Source organism: Passer domesticus, chromosome 8, assembly GCF_036417665.1.
Source record: "Passer domesticus isolate bPasDom1 chromosome 8, bPasDom1.hap1, whole genome shotgun sequence".
Taxonomy (NCBI): Eukaryota; Metazoa; Chordata; class Aves; order Passeriformes; family Passeridae; genus Passer; species Passer domesticus.
The window spans coordinates 37,226,910-37,249,538 of NC_087481.1; the positions used below are offsets into that span (position 1 = coordinate 37,226,910).

At 42.7% G+C, this 22,629-nt stretch overlaps 1 protein-coding gene across 1 annotated transcript; it reads right to left on the bottom strand.

Annotated features, from left to right (window-relative positions):
- Positions 1–10,139: 10,139 nt before the first annotated feature.
- Positions 10,140–22,500, bottom strand: VDAC2 (voltage dependent anion channel 2). Its single transcript, XM_064430406.1, has 9 exons — positions 21,942–22,500; positions 18,328–18,399; positions 17,292–17,341; positions 14,929–15,081; positions 14,788–14,840; positions 14,120–14,347; positions 12,915–13,065; positions 11,976–12,033; positions 10,140–11,164 (listed from the first exon to the last, which is right to left on the bottom strand). The coding sequence occupies exons 1-9, from the start codon at positions 22,483–22,485 to the stop codon at positions 11,073–11,075; spliced, it is 1,401 nt and encodes a 466-aa protein (XP_064286476.1). The 5' UTR covers positions 22,486–22,500; the 3' UTR covers positions 10,140–11,072.
- Positions 22,501–22,629: the final 129 nt, after the last annotated feature.

The window sequence follows — 22,629 nt, forward strand, 5'->3', positions numbered from 1 at the left end:
AGCACATTTGACTTTAATGCTCCTTCCATTTTAATACAACAAGAAGTGTCAGGAAGGGATTGCTGATGTCATCCCAAACAAGTACTGAGCAAGAGAATGACAAAGCTGATTTTTCCCTCTGTGCACACCTAAGAGCTGCTGATGAGCATTTCCTGCCACAGTGAGCACTGAAGTTTCTTCAGAAAAGCTTAAAGAAATTCTTTTGTTTCCTAACTCATCACTTGCTCTGCTCTCTGGTCTGCTAAGCCTTTTCTCAGAGCTGTGGCATTTCTCTCCTGCTGCATATTGTGCCAGTGATCTGCACTAGATGAAAAGGCTCTGCACAAGTATAAAGCATTACCCCTGCATAATTCTAATCACACAAAATTGGCCTCATGCATTTGCAGCTACTCATGGTTTCTAAGTCACCTGTTTTATAATAATTTCTAAAGCAATATTTTGAAAAAGGAAATGAGCAAACATAAAACCTGCAAAAGAGGGAAATAAATGGGGGATTTCAGACAAGTTATTTATCTTCCTTTTTGGCTCAGTGCAATACTGTAGGTATAAGCACATAACTAGCTGCTTTAATATTTACTCTGATTATAAGAAAAATAAACATTGATGATAAGTCACTGCTTTCCAGGATTAGATTTCATATTTTAGAGACCGCTTTAAATTAATGCAGAAGCAAACATTATCTTTTCTTCTTATTCATATATTTCCCTAATGAGTTCCAAGCAAATTGTACCTACTTATATTTTATGATTTTAAATAATTAAAACATTTTATGGAGGCAACTAAAATTCTCCCCAGAGTTAGCAGAAAGATTATTGATTGAACAGATCTCAGGCTACAAGGAAAAAATTATTATTTAGTTTAAAGGCTCATAATTTTATTCCTATTCACCTACTAAAAAAACAAGAGATTGTGCATTTTTCCAGCAACAGTTTGAGTTATGCTGGGGTAGGGACTTGGGTTATGTTGGTGAGATGAAAGTAGTAACTTTTTGACATCATGAAATTAGATTTCGGAAGATAGTTAATGAGAAAGTGTTATTGCTGCTGTCACAAGTAAATGCAATACCTAAATACTGCACACCCACACAACACCACTGCATTCATTACCCAAGGAAAAGCCCTACTGTACATTCACAACACCAAGAATTTTAATCAAACCCACAAATACAAAACATCAACAGAAGAAATCCACTCTCAGAGAGGACTGGTTCACAGGATACCCAGGCTGTCCTGGCATGTGGCATGGCCAGAGAAGTCCATAGGGTTATGGCCCAGATGTCACTGTCCTGTAGTACAACAGCCAAACACCCAGCAACAGACAAGGGGGAATCATCCAGCATGAAAAGAAAAGCAAACAAGCCACAAAAAAAAAAAAAAAAAAAAACCAACCCCACACAAATCTAAAAGAGACAAATGCATTTTAAAACAGGTGCAAAGAAACCTTCACAATAAGGGAAATAGATGCCTGCAAATTCAAATAGAAGTAACAGCTGCAGGTTAAATTTAGGCTTATCTTATTTTTAAGGAACTTCATACTTGTCCATGATGTCACCTTGTATCTTTTGTTGTGTAGGGTGTTAGGAAACAAACATTAGGAGTTTACTTTTAAATGTAAGCAAAACATGTAACTCCTTGGAATAGCAAAATATCAAAGAGATTAACAACCTGAAAGAAAAAGCAGAGCCCTCCATGGCTTCCTTTCAGCAGTAGAGCTAGATTATGTTCCAGTGAGCCTCAAAGACATCCCCAGTGAAGAGGAGCATTAATTCACTATCAAAGTACAAAACAACACACACTAGGTCAAAGTCCTGACAAAATTATTCCTGTACAAAAATCTGGAGTTTCTCCACAGATGTTTAGAGCCAGCTTCTATATCACCCCCTCTGGATCTTCCCCCAGCTATTGTGGATTTTGGGCACAGTCATTTCTTGGGAGCTATTCCCACCAACAGGCAGTAGTCCCTCTCCTCAGGTCAGGAGGAGCATCAAGACCCCATAAGGTGTCCTGCAGAACATCTGTGCCACAGTACCAAAGCTGAGCTCCCTTGGCCCCTATCAAGGACTGCTGCATAGGATCAGACCATCCTCACAGTTCTGAGACTGATCCAAGATACATCTGAAGACTAACTCAAAGGAGGCAAAAGCACAGACCCATTTAATCAACACCACAGCACTTAAATTCCTTCTGTCATTACAGAAGATGTCTCAGGTAACATCAGGCCCAAGTCACACCCCTTTCTCATGCAGCTTCGGTTACTTTGATGGCTGCTACCAAGTTTTCCTTTCTTGATTTTCAGTGTTGTCACTCACCATATATTGAGTCACCCTTTAGCTTAAGCTTAAGTTCAAGTGTATATTTAAACTTGCAGACACAGACTATGGTAAACTCTTAATGAATACTTTAGCCATGCAGATAGGACCTGTCTGCCTGATGACCTTAGGAACCATTTGTGGTCATCTCTACATAAACTACACTAAAGCTACATGATTAAGGCTGCAAAGCTAAGCACTGACTATGTTGCAAAAGACTAATCAAACTTGCACAAGCAATCAATTTTGACAGCCTCTACTACATGTAAGCATTATAATATAGATTTTAATTTTATGATCAAACATCTCTGCATTCAACTTTTGATGTGGTCCTTCCTGACCCTATTGGGTTTCATATTACTTTTTTTTGCCTTCAGGCTAATAAACTGAAAACATATAAACAGGAAAATAGCTGGCTTTTGGCAGCTATTTTCCTGTTTATCAGAAAATAAACAGTGCCAGTGGAAGATTCCTAGATCTCAGAAGGGCCAAGCAGCTTTGTGCTGTGGTCACAATTCTCTAGCAATAGAAGTAGGCAAAATCAGAGAATCACCAGCACAAGTTACAACTGCCTTTTCTGTGTTTAAGTATCTTAACTTTCTGCTTGGGGTTTATCTTACTTCATAAAAGAAAATTGGAATGTGACAGCTACAGCAACACGGTCATTTCAGCTAACTCCCTGTACTTTTTCTCCAAGGAATTAAAGGCTGTAAGTCAAAGGAAAGAAAAACTGAGGAGAAGTAACAACAGGTTTTCCCCAGTTATCCTGTAAAGTATTAAACTTAGAGCCTTCCTTCTTCTGGAAAGTTCACATTTTGAATGTTTTTCTGCTCCTCAGCTGTTCTGTCCCTTGCTGCTGTGCAGCCCGAGGTCTTTGTGCCTGTAACCCTGCCCTCAGGTACCCACCAGCTGCTGTGCAGGCAGCTCAGCTCATGGGCAAGGCAGGCCCACACCCATTGCCAGCCAAGGACAGCACAGCCTCACTCTGCAGTGTGGCCACCAGGTGCCCCATCCCACCAGACCAGGCATATGTGACACACCGTGTTTTTAATTCAGGAAATCCCAGGCAGAAACATGAGGGCAATCCCATTTCATCAACAAGAAACACAATCAGCTCAACACAAAATGTTTGTAAAGCATCTATGAGCCCTGCTCTCCCTGCTCACCAGTGGCTTATGCTTTGTCAGACCCAGAGAGGAGCCAAGGACAGCCACCTCACATGCACTCCTCTGGCATTGGGGTGTGCTGTGAGTCAGGAGGAGCTGTGCCCAGGAGAAGCTGCTACTAGTGACTGTGCTGGGGCTCTGTGTACATCTCTGCTGCAGCTGCCCACACAGAAAAGGAAATGATAGGAAATGGGACTCCAACCCAGATTGTTTTGAAAAAGAGAAGGTGTTTTAGTTAGGTTGTGCTGTCTTGGCAGAGAAGCTATCAAAACTGCTACATCAGCCCATGAACTCATCTTATCATGGGCATGATAAAGCTAAACCAGGGGAGCTTCAAGCTATTTACTTAACTGCAAACAATTTCACCACAAGCTCACATACTCTAAATGCAGAGAGGACCTGTGCTACAAAGCATTAAAACTCACCCAAAATTTACCAGTCTTGCACCAGGACTGAATGCTGTAGCAGATTTCCTGAGGTACTTCACAAGAGTAACACAAAAGTAAAATATTTTCTCAAACAGAGTGGAAGAAGATCAGCCTTCTAAGACTGCAGTATTATCCTACATCCATAGTAAATTACAGCACCATGAAGAACTATTTGTGAATTGCAGTTCTCTTAAAAACATTTCATAAAACATTGATTCCTGAAACACAGACACACACACTTACCTAGTGCCATCTCTCTCAGGGCAAAGTCAGCAGCTGACAGCATAGAAGGCTTGCCACATCCAGGGAATGTCTGTCCAAGCTGGTTCTGTTCAGCCCCACAAATGAACCTCCTGGTTATGACAGCAAGAGCTGCTACACACTCCATCACAATGGGCAGGCTTCTATCAGGGCTAAGGGACACACAGTGAACCCACCACCAAGAGAAAGCAAAAATACTCCCCACCCTGCTCCCCAGAGCACATGCTGACAATTAGAGAAATTAAAACAGCTGTCAATTTGGCCTGAGCCCAGGCTCACCCCCAGGGCAGCTGGCAATACACCCATTTCTCTGAATCCCCAGGAGCTGAGGGGTTCAACACGACTGGCAAAGAGGTGTTTGCATGCTCTGCTTGGAAGGGAAACAAAGCCCCAAAGACCAACAAGGGTCCCCAAAGAGAACAAGGTGAGGCAGCAGCCAGGAGGAGGCTGTGGGAAGCAGTAATTGACTACCCAGCATCATGGGTGCCCTAGTCTTCTGTTTTTGTCCCTGAAAGAAAAATTTTGTATGTTTATGAAGAAAACAGCCCAAACAAAAGTTGTGTCTGCTCCCCATCCTCATCTGAAATACCCTGCACAGCAGCTTTCTAACAGCCCCTCTGTGTGAAGGGGATGGTGGTACTGTCACTCCTGAGAGCAGCGCTAACCATGGCACCAGCAGCTCAAACAGCAAAGACTGGTGCTTCACCTCAGCATCACAAAATCACCAAATTAATTAGGTTGGAAATGACATCTGAGATCATTGAGTCCAACCTGTGACCAAACACCCCTGTGTCAAGACCACTGAACGCCATGTCCAGTCTTTTCTTAAACACCCCCTAGGACAGGCCCTCCCTGGGCAGTCCATTCCAATATTTAATCACCTGTTCTGTGAAGAAATTCCTCCTAATGTCTAAGCTAAACCTCCCCTAATGCACCTTGAGGCTGTTCTCTCATCCTGTCACCATTTGCCTGGGAGAAGAGCCTGACCTCAGCCTGGCTACACCCTCCTTTCAGGCAGCTGTAGATAGTGAAGGTCACCTCTGAGCCTCCTTTCCTCCAGGCTAACACCCCCAGCTCCCTCAGCTTCCCCTCATAGGACTTACCCTGTAGACCTTTCACCAGCTCTGCTGCCCTTCTCTGGACGTGCTCCAGCAGCTCAATGTTCTTCCTGAGCTGAGGGGATCAGAACTAGACACAGTGCTCAAGGTGTGGCCTCACCAGTGCCCAAAGAGACAATCACTTCCCTCATTCTGCTGATCACATAATTTCTCATACAAGCCAGGATGCCCTTGTCATTCTTGGCCACCTGGGCACACTGCTGGCCACATCCACGTGGGACAGGCCCTTAGCAGACTTGCTGGGCTCTCTTTCCCGTCCCCATGCTCCAGTGGGTTGATTGACACTTAAATTATAATTAACTGCAATTAAAAAATTGCAATTAATAAATTACCATTAATTGTGATGGGGGGAAGAGTTTGTGAGCATCCCACACTGTAGCAGTGTGAGGTCCCTGGTCCATGACTTGTAACATGTCCTGTGACCATCACAGAGTTGGTCCAGCCCCACACACTGCCTGATGCCACCAGACGTGGGAATATCACCAGTCAGCAGGGTTTGGAATCCTTCCCCTTTGTCTGCTGGCTTTTGGTAGCTGGTGTGCCCTGTCCCCCTGCCAGCAAGTGTTTCTTATAGCCAAGGATGGCCAGAACATCTCTTTGGAAATCAAGGTATCTCAAGCATTTGGGGATTTCTTCTAGAAAAATACAGTCAGGCCAGGGGCTGAGCAGCAGTCGGGAAGACAACTTGGTGCTTTAATGAATTCCGTTTAGACGGGAGTGGAGGCTCCCAGCAGCCGCAGGCCGTGGAACAGCGCTGGCTGCTCCCTCAGAGCCGACGGGCGCTGCCCGGCTCTCGGTCGCAGGGATAGAGCACCCCGAGTGCCGGCGTACGCGGGGCGTTTCCTCCCCTAATTCTATTTCTTCGTCTCAGAACGAGCTCGGGCTCGCTGCCATCCCCCTTTCCCACCGCCTCCCTCGGTCGGCGCGCTGGGGACGGTGCCGCAGGAGCGGCTCCTCCTGAGGGCGCAGCGGCGGCGTGAGGGGCACCGGCGGCCGCCAGGCGGCGCCCGCAGCCCGCGGCGGACCCGGGGCGCGCGCTCGGCGCCCCCGATGGCGGCGGCGGCGGCGCCCCTGATGGCGGCCCCGATGGCGGCCCCGATGGCGGCCCCGATGGCGGCGGCGGCCCCGGCCGGCCCGGGCCGATCGACCCCTCCGCGCCAGAGCCGTGGCACGGACCGCAGCGGATCACGAGCAACGGTAGGCTGGGAACAAAGCTCGCTCGGAAGCTGCCGGGAAAAACATCCCGGACTGTGCAGAAGAAGTCAAACACATCCCTCCCCACGCCGCAGCCAAACCCCAAACACAGCACAGTGAAATTTAGCATTTCCTAAACAAAGGAGCAACGTGTGCGTACTAAAGAGTCTTTTAAAAGTGTATATTTAATAATGCCACCACAGACCGCTAAGAATCCGAGGGCAAAGCTCACTGGTTCCTCGTGGGCAGGAACCCAGCTCTCCCCTCCGTGCGGGCTCTCAGGCGGAGCTCGGGGAACTCGGGGTGAAGCGATGGAGCACAGCGAGAGATAAGGGACATTTCTGTAACAGCCATTTAGTGTTTTAATGCTCACAGGAACACAGACAGAGAAAACAAACAAAAAAAAAAGTGAATGTTAAGAATGCCAAACCCTTAAACAATGTCATTGCTTCAGCATGAGGAACTTCTCCCATGGATCCAGGACAAAGAATATCCCACAAAAAACCCATGAAACGTTTCTGATATGTGTGCTGCAGTTAACTAGCAAGTGTACTGCAAGTACTGCTGTGGTATTGGGCTCAGAAAATTCTCATTTAAAAAGATCTGAAGTAAAGGTCAAATATTTGGAGCTTAAACAGTCGAGGCTTGCCATCTTTAAAGGTCTGTCAGCACTTTTCCCAACACCAGCAGATACATGAGGGTGGCTATGAACCAAATTTCAGTATGTAACACCTCACACTTTGTCTAATAGCATTTTCATAAGTTTTAATTACATATTCTCAAAAATTGCTTTGCAAAAAAAAAAGTTTTCCTCTTTTTACACGAGCATTTGTATCAAACTTGCAGCTGAAGTAAAAGGTGCTGCACATTATGCTCAGAAAAATCCAGTTGTTTATTGCTTCCCATTTGATCCAGTAGCATGTGGAAAGAAGGACCCAAAACTAAAAGGCAGGCCTGGAAACAATGAGAAACAAAATACCACTAAATACAATGAATGCACACTACACTAATGGATATAATCTATGTTTTTATTACTATTCCAGACTGGGAACAGAAACATTCCACTGCAAAGGGAAACTGACAAACACAATAAAACCAGTTACAATATACCTAGCCCTTTCATGCCACATAACAACCCACGAAGCTTTTTCTTTGGGCTCCCCTTCCTGTCAGCTGGCTCCCAGGAAGCATTTCCACCTGCCATTAAGACACCACTGCTACAGGTGTGAGCCAGTTCTATCGTTACTGCCTCGCCTTGCATACAATTGCTTCTGTCTTTGCTCATGGTTTGATAAGGAAACAAGGACTTCGGTAGAAGTAGGGCTCAATCATCCGCGCATGAGCTGCTGTGTCGTTTGCCCGGTTCTACTTCCCCTAGGAGAGCAGCCACCATGAATTAAATGTGTATTTGTGCCCGGCTGCAGCAATGAGCCCAGCACCAGAACAGGACATTAGAGGGCAGCAAGCACCCTTACTGCTGCCTCGCTTCATCCGGCGCCAAGGGAAAGGTAAAAACCCGTCACAACGCTTGGGGGCAAAAGGTTTCCCTGCCCATTCCAAAATAGCTCAAAATTTCCTTCTTTTGAACAACTGCAGTGGGCAAGAGGCCGATTTAGGAATATACCACATCCAGTTGAACCACGTGAAGAGTGCAAGGTTAAATGAACCAACCTGGAGAATTTCTGCAGCAGAGGAAGAGCATAAACATTGAGGACACTCAAGACAGTAACTCGTGAAATCCAGGGCATCATAATCTCATGTGAAAGGATTTTTATTTATGAAAGCGTGATTAAGTCTCCTTGCAATGTACACAGACACCCCCTACTCCAGCTGTACCAGGCAGGAATGCAATGCTACAATTCACACCAACAAGATGCAGAAGGATGCTCTGGTCATTGGTTATCTCAAGTGGTGGGGGGGTTATTCAGAACACCTGAGGAAAGGCTGTCTGGCACTGAAAGCTATCATTAAGGCTTTTTACATATTTTAATAAAATGGACCTATATAAACTACCAACATTCCTTAACACAAAACTGCAATTACACCACAAGCTTCTGTAACTGTTGAAAAGTAAGTCTGAAAGCCATTTTCAATAAGCCTTACTTGGGGAGATATTAAGAAAAAGACACTGAACTTCCTTTTAATATTCAAAGTAGTGATTTATGACAGTATTTTAGAAAAACGCACATTTTCACAGTTCTCTTAACTACTGCAGAGCCCTTTTATTTCTCTGGCTGCCTATCAGCACTGTAACAACTACAACTACTTAAAGTTTAAAGGCTGAGGGCTAGTTAAGTCATGCACATATACAAAGAGTAAAATGAATAGGTTCGTTTTCCATATTAATTTTTAAGAGTTGAAGAGAAGCTCGGCAATATGTGCTTTTATTTCACTTACCCATTTTGTGACCTCAGGAAAAAAAAAATATCTAGAGGAGCAGGTAGTGAAGAAAAAGATTATAGTGTTTGCTTCTAAAATAAAAAAAAATTTCAAAACCCACAAACCACTACCACCAAAAACAAAAGTCAATTACAGCCCCCTCAAAAGCTGAAAAACATCAGTGTCACTGGCTCAAGGATAGACACAAGGCATCATTTATAACCAAACGACACAATCCATTGATTTGTCTGGGGGCTGCAGCTGGACAATGTATACAGGCACACAACATTTCAGGGAGTTTTTTTGGTTGTTTGGTTTGGTTTTTTGAAGCTTTTGATTTTTTTTTCTTTTTGTGGTTTTTGTATCAGAAGCCTGGTCTTTGTGAGGCACCAAAGATGCTTATACTGAAAACACATACAAAAATTCAGTATCTGTCTGCATGTTTTCTAGTTTTTAAGTGGTCTAGCACATAAAACCACCTCAAACTAAAAATATGCACAACATGCAATAACAGGAACAAATTGCACCTTACATGCTTCTTCCACTCTACATGGTGGAAATGCAACTCAGACAAGGGCATTTAGTGACATCAGTAAAGGTACCCCACAGCACAAATGCTTTACTATCATGTAAAAAAACTAATCAAACACAGCAGCAAGTCTGCTCAAGAGCCTGAGCTGGAGGCTTAAGCTCTACTCTGTCTTCTGCAAAGAAGGTGGCTCAGCTACTCCACTGCTAAAGCCTAAACACAGGCAGCTCGTAACAGAGTGCTTCATGTGAGAATTTCAGTTTGAGGGCAACAACGCAGGATGGAACAAGACCTTGAGCAAATCACTGATACCGTTATGGACGTTCATTTTAGTCCAGTATCAGCTGGTAATACTTTCAAACCAGAGAGCTTCCTCATCATGGGCCAGGCACCTGCACTATGAAGGGAGCTGCTGTGAACCACTGCCTGCAAGACTAAGTGTCAAGACACCCTTCTGAGCTATGAGATAGGCTCAAGACACTCCCCCAAGCTCAGTAAATTCCAACTCTTAAATGCAAGCAGTGCAACTACATGTATTTAATGTATTACACATTAAAAGCATTCACAGCTAGTTCGACCTTCAGGGATGTTAGGACCATAGACTAAATATCCCTCATGCTTATATTCTCTCTTACTACTATTCTGGAAAAACGTGAGAGTTTTCCCATTATTCTGCAAGTTTCTGGACTTAAAATGGGTATCTGCCAAGATTTATTAGTTAAAGGGAAAGCAAGATCAGATGCATTTTCCTCTGTGTCCATTTAAAATTGTCTTTATTTCAGTCATTTTAAGCAGAAACCTCTCACAGCAGTTGGGATAAGCAGGCTGTTATACCATTACACTGTTACATTCCATTGCAGAGATACATCTCACTTCATACAAATATAAGCAAAAGGTGTGTTTGTGGTGAGGTTTTTCAAGGAACATTTCTTGTCTCAGTGTGCCGAGTATACCGATCTGCACTTTTTGCATCAGAGGGCCAACTAGGAACACAGTACATCTTGCTCGTGGATCACAGGGGGAATAAACCATTGTGTCGTGACAAACCTTACCTGACAGAAAAGCACATTCAATTTGCTTGAGGAATCCAACTGTTCACCTATATTCAGTATTGTCATGGGTGAGGGTCCTTAATTGCACAAAGGTACAGAGCACTACTTCTTGGATTACTTAAAGTTAAAACTTAACTGAGCACTACCCTCGTATCTTCACTCTTAAAATATCTGAGGCACAAGTATGTGTGTGTACTTGTTTTATTCATAATTTGTCTTGGGATACCAAATGTATTTCTAGTTCAGGTCATTCAACAAAATTGTTGACCTCATTTCAAAACATCCAGTGATCCATTTTTCATTCAATGGCAATATCGAATGTTAAAAGGAACATAAAAACAAACATGCACACAATTGTACAGTTTTCATAAATGTCTATTTCATTATTTGTGGGTAGCGCATTAAACAGTTAAATACATTTAAATAATGTTTAAGTGACTGCACTAATGCAGAATTTTAACTAGATGGGTAACCAATTTAACTAGAAACCAGCTAACAAGTAACTGTCTAAATACTTCAAATACAGCTCTTGTTCTAGGTCATCCTTCCTGGAAAAAAGCCTGCTGGTCACATTGGAAATACATTTTAAGGCCAAATTCTTCTGATATCCCTTCTCTGCAGCAGTTTCTTCACCTTTTTAAGCCTCCAGTTCCAGGCCAAGACCAAGTTTATGGCCACCAGCATTGATGTTCTTTCCATCTATCAGGGCGGACAGTGTAAGCTTCACACCTGTAAGATATTTAAGAAGCATGTTTACAACACAGTAGCTTTCATGCAACTTAACCTCTGTCATCACAAGTCCCAGTTTTTGCTCTTTTTTTATACAATTACTATCCTCTAAAGATTTTTAGAGGAGAATACATTTACCCATGAAATCTACTTAGTCATGCGAAGAAAGCCATAAGATTTTTGTAAACAGTTATAACATCAATATACAAAGTCTCTAACTGCTAAATACACAAGAGTTCTCCTTTCCTGCTTTAAGACATGCAAAGGAGGAAGAAATCTGTGCATAGACAGACACTCCTACCTATAAAGGGATGGAATGAAACTAGATTTTTCAAATAAGGAACTAACCAATCGTAATAGGGCCTCAACAGGTGCTTTCATACTTAAGTGGAACAAGTTAAGGTCTGGAGGGTTTTGTTACTGAATATGAAGAGCAGGAAATGTGGGGTTTTGACAGTTAATCATAATTTGAAAAGCTGCTATCATTCAACATGGCATGATTGGACAAAGCAGTCCCAAAAAAGAAGACATGCTTTGCCTAGCCTAAAGCTAAGCTGTCAAACATAATACAGTCCACTCCCGCAGAGATCAGTGCAGAATATATTATATTAATACCATTAGATAAAATAGAGTTTGTCTTGCTTAGATAAAGGTTTGATGTATGATTGAAGCTACTGTAAAATATCTACCTGGCCTTCAAAGAAAAAAATATTCTGAAGGAAAAAAATTGCATATAAACACAGAACTCCATTACTTTCTTTAGGATGCATAGAAGACATGTAAGTGATATAATTCACATGATAGGTCTTACCTGGCCTCAGGGTCTGGGTATAACCCACTCCAATTAGACTAGAATTGTTCACCTTTCCCTAAAAAAAAAAGAAAAGGCAACTGAAATGCTGAAACTGATTTGTTATTTGTTACCATTTAGAATCTACAATAACTACAGCAACACAGCCGTTATCAGCTTAACCAAATATTATCTGTTCTTTCAGTATGCCTGTGTTTCCTGAATTCTGTCCTTCCAGCTATGCCCTCGTCCTTCAACTTACAGCTGAAGCAGTAACATATTTTGAAGCAATAACATATTTAAGAGCAGAAGGAAAGTAAGGGCAGAAAGAACTGTTACTGAAACATGGTTTCATAGGTGAACTTCACCACTTCCCCTTTTTCAGAAAGCCAGAGACATTTACCTTAAGTCTACTAAAAGATGCCATATCAGAAGACTCCCCCATGTTCATACTACACAGGAATTAGTATCTTGTCTGTCATGCAGCAAACGCTTTGAAATATCATCATGAACAACATGTACAAAATTATTTATCTCACTTTACATCACTTCCTCAACAGAATGATTCCAACTTTGTAACATACAGGAAACTTTGCTGCTTCTCAACTTTTACCCAGTATTGCCAGAGTTCTTACAATGTGAATGTGACAGCTCCCCAAAAACCGGTTTACAAAAAATTCTGTAAACTTAGAGAACCAGACACAAACACCTTTTTTAACTGTGTTTTTCTTTTTATAAATACAGCAGGATCTCCAAAATAAGCACATCTGACAGTCAGATTCTATGAGACTTGGCTGTAAGCAACATGACAGAATTTAAATACTGCTGGTTTAATTATAATTGCCTGGACTGTAAGAGTAATTCCCTACAAGGCCTTAATTGTACTATTAACACAGGGATTCACAGCAACTGGAAACAGACTGTACTTTGCACAACCCTTCAGGTTACAGCCATACTTACTGAAAGAGAAGCAGTGGAATCCAACTTGTATTTAGCCGCAAAGCCAAAGCGAGTGCTGTTGCTACCTGATGTCCAAGACAGGTTTATAGCAGTTTCAAGACTGTCACTCACTTTTTGGTAAATTGACCCACCAAATTCGGAACCATCATTGCTGCACAAATTAAGAGAAGAGTTAGCTTCCTTTTTGCATAAGCCACTCCTTTTATTTAGTCCCTTTTTTTTACTATTTCAGGTTTTTATTCAAATAAGAATTTCAAAAGTTTGAGTTGTTTCACATTTTTTGAAAAGAGAAAGAAAGATGAACAAAGGCTTCATGGCAAAATTAAACGGCAGTAATTAATGGAAATAAAAAGGTATTTCAGAGTGCTACAGCTAATTCTCATGTTAATTGCCAAACAAAGCCCTTGAACAAAATTCTAGATCGCATCCTTACAAAACGGACCAATATGTGTTAATGGTTATAAAATGGGCCTTCTGAATTTCTGATTATTGAATAAGTGAAATTCCTAGAGAACTGAATGAAATTTCCTCAATTTCCATCAATTCAGAGAGATACAATCCCCATGCTTTCCCTTCAAAAGCAAACTTCTAACTATCTAAACACAACAGAACTCCACCAATTTTATTAACTTGGATTGAAAACATCATGTTTTTCAGTAAGTTTTGATCAGATTGCTCTGGAGTAAGATCTAAAGGCAGAAAGTCTGAAGAAAGATGTCTTACACTTCTATACACTGTTTCATGCATTCTTAATCCCTGACAAGCAAGATGAACCTCCACAAAAAGTCCAGAAGCAATGCTCTAGTCTTGCTCTAGAAACTACTACAGCATTAATGCAAAACTAATTACCACTTCTAACAAATCTACTGCCCTTAAATTGTAATCTGATTCAATATAATGGAATAGCCAGAAAAAGCATTAGGATCAGTTCTGCAGAACTGAAGTACTGCACTTCCAATCTGCATGTGCTTCAGTATTTGGCAAGCTGTACCACACATGCTGCAAGTGCTGCCCAGTCGCATGTGTTTACTGTTTTGAAAAAGAGAGATACAAAGTATCATTTACATTTATTTAGAGTTTCCTATTGAAAAATGCACTCCATTAATGGCCTTGTAAGCACCTCTTGATATTTCAAGCACTTGTATTTTGACTAGAAGGTAAAGAAAGCCTGCTTCTGGAAAGCTTTAGAAGTTTTCAGTACTTACACACTAGTGTGCAGTTGGAAGTCTCCAGTCTTGTAACCCACAGAGAAATTATTTCTTGTCAATTTTGATTTGGCACTATCAAAAGTCATCTGATAACCAGCAAGCCAGCCTTCATAACCAAAGACAGCTGAACCATGGACTGCAGGCCCAGCAAAATCAAAGTCAACATCACAGCCCAGGTTTATGCATTCGCGTTTATAAGTTGACTTAATTTTACCACTCTTCTTTCTGAAACAGAGAAAGAGTTATATTAAGACAAGCATACTTGATCTTCCTCAATGACCTGCAAGATTCAAATCCTGTGACTCTACACAAAGTATCTAAATGTCTTGCACATGCAGCTCCTGGACCAGGCAAAAGTACAGCCAGCCCATTCAGAGCATCCAGGGCTATGGCAAGCAGGCATTTTCTGATGAATATAGCAGCAGTTTCATGTTTCCTGCAATCTTCCAGTACTTCTATCCCAAAAAATAAGCAAAGTTGTGAAATGTGCAATACTAACCCCACAGTGATGTCATGGTAAAGAGCATAAGCCTTTAGCATTGGGATTTGCTAAGCTGGATCAACAGCAAACGATACCAAAAGCCCTGTCAATACCACAAAGCAGATCAATGGACCATGGGTGCTGTTACTCAGTAAGGTAAGGGAAAAATGTTAACAATTCTTACCCCGTATTTGGTGAGAAAGTTGTATCAAATGTCAACTTCAAGCCTTTGGCAAGCTAATTGAAGGGGAAGAAAATAAGATAAAGCTATAAATTCAATTCTTACACAGAGGTAAAACCAATAAATATTTTCCTAATCTATTACCTGATCTTCAATTGCAATTTCTGTTCCCAGAGTGTTATCTGTGTTCCATTTTTCTGTGAAAGTCAGACCATACTCAGCCCACTTGTATTTGGTCTCCAAGCTCCCATTCACTTTTCCAGTGTCTGTGTTCGATGAACCAGACGTTGTGAATTCCTAAAAAGCACACAAGATACACGTGATCCTGAAAGCATTACACAGGGCTTCCTTCAGCAAGCACTGAGATCTTATTATGTGGAAAAAGCATTAAAATCAGTAGACGACTTGCAGGGGAGAAGGGAGAATAGCACAGACAAGAAGAATTAATGACTCATGCCCATATGGAGGCCTCCCCACAAGCCCCATCTCAACTGCAGTGTTCCTGCCACTATTACAGAACGTACAGTGTGGCAAATTAACTTCTAAGTAAGACAGTAGCCATCAAAAGGACTCTCCTCTAAAGCAGCAACAAGTTCTGGAAATGTAAAGTTCAGTTTGATACCCAGTGAGCAACTTAAAAATCGAACCAAGAGCACTATTAGGCACATATTACAACTCCAGTAAAATTCTTCAAGAATCACATATGTATTTTGTGATTTTGACATAGACACATGTATTTTGTGATTTAGTGTAGTATTTACATTATACAGTGTGCACCTGTAAAATGTCATAGAATGGCATCATTTTTCAAACTGGTGGTGGGATGGGTGGTTTGGTTTTTTTGTTTGGGTTGGGGTTTTAACTGTTTTTTAAACAGTTCCCAGTCTTCCCAATGCACTAACCTTTCACACCAGCCATAGGGACACCTTCTACTAACACCTATAAAATTCCTAGTGCCCTGGCACTTTGGTTCAATGACACACAGAAATAACGTCTGAAGTGGGAGCTTAGCAAACAGGCTGGGTTTACAGAATGGTATGATCTGACCTGGAATTCATGAAAGTAACTTAGAAATCAACAGTATCACTCACATTTCTTTATTAAAGGAAGTAAACACTGATGTCTCTCACTATTTGGATTCTCACAAAGAACAGAATGAATAGTTTCTGTGTACCACTATTCAAAAACTGAAGGTAATGAGAAGTGGAAGCCAGGTTTGCAAATACCTTTTAAAGAGCTCTTTCCAGTGAGGTATTATAGCCCTTATGATTTAAGAAGTCCATTATTTCAACTTTTTAAAACATATAAATAAACATTTTAATCTCTGTATTCCATACACAACATTATTTTCAAACCAACTTCTCAAACTCACCTTCCTCAGAAGAAAACACAGATTTGAAATTGCAAGTCCTTAGGCACTCTTACAGTAAAAGCCCCAAGAGCACAAAACAAACATGGTTGAGACTTTAATGGTGGCTGATCAAATGTAACCAGGTCCAAGACATTTATCTGTATGATGTCAGTGACACCACACACAGTTGCATAATTCTAGTAGGTCTATTTCTTGGCAAGGGATGGAACTGCACAAATACCTTCAGCTTTAACTTCTTGCTTTGTGCTATTTCTACTGCACAGGGTCTATGTGACTGTAACCATTGGGGCAATAGCTTCAGGAGGCACAAATTATTATATTATCTTCTCATCTCTGCTTTAAAACATCTGTAATACATATATGCCAGCAGTTCCTCCTCCTGGGAAGGATGGCTTGTAACTGCCACAGGATTCACATTAGGACTTGGATTTTTCAGAGTTTTACCAGCATAAATGGTAGTCCTTCAAAGAAACAAGCTACAGTAAGAACAACTACCTCTGTAATAGGGCTCTTGCGAATTGTTTCAGTTGGCATACAGACTTCTAGGAAAAACAGAGCATATAACCCACAAACCTTGTTTCTAGCAGTAAGTTACAGTGCTCAGGCTCCAGTTATGGGGAGAAAAAAGAAATCTACCATTATATTTTGCAAAGTCTGCTCTAGAAATAGATAAAAGTTACAGGGGGCACTGCTTGCATGATAAGACATCTTGCATGGAACACTACTGCAGCACTTAAATACCTAGAGGAGCCAAAGACTCAACATGCTTATTCAACACCAACTACTTCATACAAGAACCAAGATGCCAGAAAACTCCATCAAACAGTACCACAAGGTACTTCAGAAATAAAATCTGTATACTATAATTGGTGTATTAAAATCCTTTATTTGTTCACCTTCACATGTAAGACCAGGGACAATTAGTAAGCCCTTTTATTATAAAAAGATTACTAAACAAGGCAATATTCCTGATACATTCAGAACTTTAGGGGCTTCTGAAATTTTTTAACACCAGATATTTGTCATTTATATAACCTATAAAATGCTTAACAGCATCTGAAATGTGACCCTTTTAACTAAGTATCAGAACATAGCTAGAAAAAAAATATAATGAATAAAAGTTACTTAAACTTACCACTCCACTTGCAGATTTTGTTTTCACATCCAGTTTCACCAACCCAAAGCCTTAATAAACAGAAGTCAAAGTTACATGATTAACTAAGGCCCTGCACATTTTTCAATAAGCTGGTCTTTCAGGCTCAGCAGTGTCCTACATATATACATAAATATATATAAACAGCTATAGAGTGACTTCAGCAACATTCAACTTACAGATGGCACAGCAGGTAAAGGAGGACTCCCCAAAACAAGGCAGGGAAGTGCCTCTCAGCTCTATGTGAGTATATTTAACTATCAAATGATGCTTCCAAAGGAAATTATTTTCTGTTCCTGGAATGGAACAGTTTTTATATAATAATCAATGCCTTCTAAAGAGCTATCCCAACCCATAAAACTACCTCTTTCTGTACCAAGACAAAATATCTCAAAGTAAAAAACTGTAAAAGCGAAGTCACTGGGAAATACACAACCAATGGAACTGTAGTATAAGTAGGTTTTATGAGAGTGTCATTCACATTGTTATCCAGAGAGGCAAGCAACAGTCTTAGTGAAAAAAAAAACAAAACACATTTCCAAAGACCAGAAAGAAACAGCACTGTGACAAAGAATGATTTAACTATGCAGCCATCTGGTATTAAAGCATTTTAAGATGTGTACGGATTCTTTATCCCAATAGCCATTCCTCTTTCTAGTCCAAAAAAGGCCACATTAGACTGGTATATATCCCTTTCTATATCAACAAATGTTGTGGCACAGACAGACCAGTACACAAAGTGCTCCTAAGTTAAACTGCACTTGCTCCTGGCATTCTTGCATACTTGTGCACCTCTGACATTTATGTGGCTCAAGCAGTAAGACTTAACAGCCTTCACATCAAAACAACCCACAAAAAGCCTTACACGATCTGTTAGTTGCTGGTAAACATCAAAAACACAGCACACCTTCCTCTCCCCAAAAACACTGGCATTTGATCATTCAATTTTCCATACAGACTTAAAAAGGCAATTCATTGTTGCACCTCAAACACCACTTATAAAAGGTACTATTCTTACCATATCCTTTATTGAAGATATCTCTGGCAGGTTTGCCAAGGTCTACGTATGATGGAGGAATCGCCATTGGAGCTGAAAGGTAAAAGGCTAATTAATAATGAACCTTCTGCCACTGCACACATGAAAAAATGCTACCACAATTCTTTCAAGATAGTCTTTAAGGCAGATTCATCTACATAAAGACAATAGATATAATTATATATTTAAAATTAATAAATATGATACTACAATATTCTGTGAAAACACAGATTTTCACTGAAGGTCACTGTGAACATGAGATTTTTCTCGGCTTATGCAGAGAAGAGGCACTGCAGAGAAAAGTCATTACAAGACCACCCAGTTGTTAATTTTTCAGGTAGATTCCTCCATATGTCTTCCATTACCAGAAATTAACTAATAACTCACATTTCCAAAGTTGGCATAGCTACTGCCAAAAAGCTGGACACTGCAAATCTAAAACCTGTAATGCAGACAGTTATTCCCTGAAGTTCCACGAAGTCAAAGTTGACACATGCTTATGAAAACTACCTGAAAAGTACTCACAAGGTTTTAGTTTTGAAAATGCAAAAAGAGAGCATATGTGCCCTCCAACATCATTTCTGCCCCATATTTTACAAGGCAGGCATACAATTTTAAAAAGAAGATCTAATGCCATTAACCAGCAGTCAATCTAGTAACATACAAGAGTTTAGGTTTGGGCAGTTGTCCTGTTAGTTTAAAACATCCAAGTAGGAGGAGGGTGGGGTCTGGGAGAAGAGGTCTCTTTACAAGTGCCCTCCTCAGACAGGGAGCCTCGGGCAGCCCTGCTGTTAAAGAAGCTGCCACTGCAATGAGCTGTGGCCAGCTCTGTCACAGACAGACACCAGGCTCAGGTCTCACGCAGCCCCTATCGCTCCCCTCCCTGGGAACACGCACTCTTATCTGCACTTCCTTGGAAGACTGTGTTCCCATGATTTCAACAGCAAGAGGCTGCTCTTACAGAGGCCCTGTATTTTAAAGTTGTGAAATATAGGAAACAGAGCATATTAATAACTCCCCCCACACTGAGAAAGGGGGGAAAATGAAACTAACTAGACAAGGCCATGAAAAGGCTAAACACGTGCTAACAAAAAATCTTATCTTCTCAAACTGATTGGTCACATTTGTTTAGCTGAGAGACTCAGATTAACATAATTGACTTTTTATCTTCCTTTTGTGTGGTGGACTGATTTTTTTACTTTTTAAGTAAATGAAAAAACTATCTTTAGAACTTGAAAAATAACAATGGCAGTGTTCTCACGTGTTAACTTCCAAACCCTAATTACACCCAAATATGCAATATACACCCGAACTGTATGAACTGCTACTAATTAAAACAAAAACAAATTACTTTAGCAATCAATGGGAAGGCAGAAAACCATTCCCTATTTTTCTACAATTCATATGCAGATTTCCAGAGTATCCTACTTCAGGTCCCTATTGCCCAAAGGGGATAATTTCAACTTCCTCTGAGAAAAGTATTTACACACATACACACAAATTCAGAAAAACTTCTTTAGCAAAGATGTCTAAACTCTACAACCAGGTCACTATAGCAAGACATCTATCACTTGCTCAAGAACAACTCTGGTTTTCCATGGAGTTAAACTAAACTTTTTTTTTAAAAAGAGACATGAAAATGGCTTAAAGCATCTGAAGTTTAAAGAAGCTTAGTCCAAGTCCAAGTCTACAGAAGAACAGACCCTAATCCCAGTGACAAGGCACTGAATGGTTCCTGTTATTTATTCCATAAGAAGCAGCAGCTGATGCACCAATGACAAGGGAGTGTGAGAACTCTGCTGCCTGCAGAGTTCTGCTGTGCAGCACCCGTACCATTCAGCAGTTTAACATCTTATAGACAAGGTTTAGCTCTAACTAGCATTGCCAGAAAATGAATTATTTCTAGTTTTGAAGTTTTATATTAGCCTTTACCATAGACATGCTTTTACAGTATAAATAAGAGCTTTTCCTTTTTGTTTTCAATGTTTCCAAACTGACTAGACAACCAGTACAGACAAGAGATTTATACTAAGCAGAAATGTCCTGACAAATTAACAAACTTGTATCTGTGTCAAAATTCAGAGGATTATTACAGTAAAAATGATGCTACCATTTTATCTGGCCTAGTTAAGCATCCTCACCACTTCAGGGAAACCAACCACTATTTGTCAGACATTCCAGCCTACAGATGCAAGTTTTGTAATAAAATGCTGAAGGAGTACAACTGTCACACTGCTGTTCTAATACTACACTGTAATACTGACAGGGAGGGATGAGGACAAAACAGGAAACCAAGAGTTAATTCTGGATATAGTAAAGGTCTGATAAACCAGTGTTACTATCAGAACACTCATTAAATGAGAACAGGGCCATAAAAAATCAGTCCTGTGCCCTTCAGTGTTAAGATAGGTTTGCAAATTCTTAAAATCACAAGTAATTTTTTTCAACCCTATTTTGAAGCATCTTTCACTTAAAAACTACTAATCAGAAGTCACTAAACAATAAGCATCTTTTAGCAACTAGAGGTTTGCTGTAAAACTGCCAAATAATTGACTTGAAGTAAAGAATATACTTGAGCCAAGTGAGAGCTCCACCCTAATCTTTGTTTCATGCCACCGTGATGAAAACAGTTTAATTAATCTGTTACTCAGGAGCCACAATCATGCTTTCTTCTGCGATAAAAAGAAAAAATAAATCACCCCAAGAACAGAAAAATGTATTAACGTTATTGGAATTACTACATCACAGTTCTCCTTGGAGGTAGTATTTCAAAACTCTCATGCTCTACAATTAAAAAATGCCACAGACCTCGATTAGGATTTCTAAGAATTTTAAGATCCCAAGATATTCAAGATCAAATTATAAATCATACTGCCTACAATAGATTGTTTAAAAGTCTACTCACCAGTTTAAAAAAGCAACAACTACGCCAAAATTATCCCCATATCCCAATAAACAGCAACAGAATAATTAAAGTTATTTTAAAATAAGTTAAAATACATCGGACACACGGTGACCTTCAGGCTTACACTGACACTACAGAGAGCTTAAAAAAGCTTAAAAAGCCACCTCCTTTCCCTTGCATTAACTCTCTCCCCACTCACAGACAGGAGGTGGACACGCAAGCCTAATGCTGGCCAGGCCAAAGTAGAAACTTTAAGGACAAGATCTGGAAATGGACTACGCGCTCAGGAAGCGAGGCGAGAGAAACAAAGCAGCGCCTCCCGGAGGGGAAGGGCAGCGGCGGGAGAGCGGGGACGCGGCCGCAGGCCGGGCAGGGCCGGGCCGGGCGGAGCGGCGGCCCCAGGCCGGGCGCCAGGCGCGCCGCCCGCCGCAAGGTGAACCGACCCGCTCGGCGCGGCCATCTTGGGCATCCCGGCCCGACCCTCCCGCCCGCCGCGCCTCGCGCAACCCAGCCCGGCCGCGGGGCCGCGGGGCCGGCGGCCACGGAGAGCCCCCCGCCCGCCCCGCGAACCCCGGGGCGCTGGGCGAGCCCGCGGCCCCCGGCCCGCGAGGCCCCAGAGCCGCTCGCCGCCGGGCGAGCCCCGCCCGTCCCCCCCTAGCCCCGCGGGGCCGGTCGCGGCCGGGACCGGCACCTGCTTGTGGCGGGTCGTCGGCGGAGGGGGGCTCGAGCCGGTCACGGGCGGGCACAGTCGTGCGGCAGACCGCGCTGCTGCAGCCGTGGGCAGTGGAGGGCGAACTGAAGGAGACACCGATCCGCCCGCCCGCCGCTGCCGCCGCGCAGGACCCCAGCGTGCCCGGGCCGCCCATCCCGCCGCCTGCCCCGCCCGCCGCGCCGCGCCACCACCGCCCCGCGGGAGGCGGCGGCGGCCGCGGCGCGGAGCCGGGCAGCGGCGGACGGCGCCGCAGCGCCGAGCCACAAGCCGGACGGCGGCGCCGCGGCCCGGCAGGCGCTCGGGCGGGCAGCCCCGGCGGCGGCGGGGGCCTGCGGGAGGGCGGGGCGTGCGAGGGGGCGAGGGCGGGCGGGGCCCGGCGCGCAGGGCGGGCGAGGCGCTGGGGCCGCCCGGGGCAGGGGGAGCTCCTCGGCGGCCGCCGCAGCCGCGCCCGGCAGCCTTCCGCCCTGCGGCCTGCCGGCAACGTTCTTCTCTCCTTGGCGACGGGCGGCCCTCGGCGGCACATACACCGGGGCCCGCGCGCCGCTGCCCTTCCTGGGAAACTACCGGTCACCCTCTCGGGGCCCACCCGCCCCCCACCCCGGCACACGGGCTGGGGAAGCCTTCAGCTGCGGGCAGCGCCGAGCGCCGCGGGTCTTTGTGCAGGTGG

Bases quoted from the DNA above. Each gene is read 5' to 3' on its own strand.
- VDAC2 (XM_064430406.1), bottom strand. From the start codon at position 22,485: ATGTGCCGCCGAGGGCCGCCCGTCGCCAAGGAGAGAAGAACGTTGCCG. The intron at 12,034-12,914 runs GTAAGTATGGCT...TTTTTTTTTTAG, and splicing joins ATTCCACTGCTTCTCTTTCA to GGAAAGGTGAACAATTCTAG. The intron at 11,165-11,975 runs GTAAGACCTATC...AATATCTTACAG, and splicing joins TACCCAGACCCTGAGGCCAG to GTGTGAAGCTTACACTGTCC.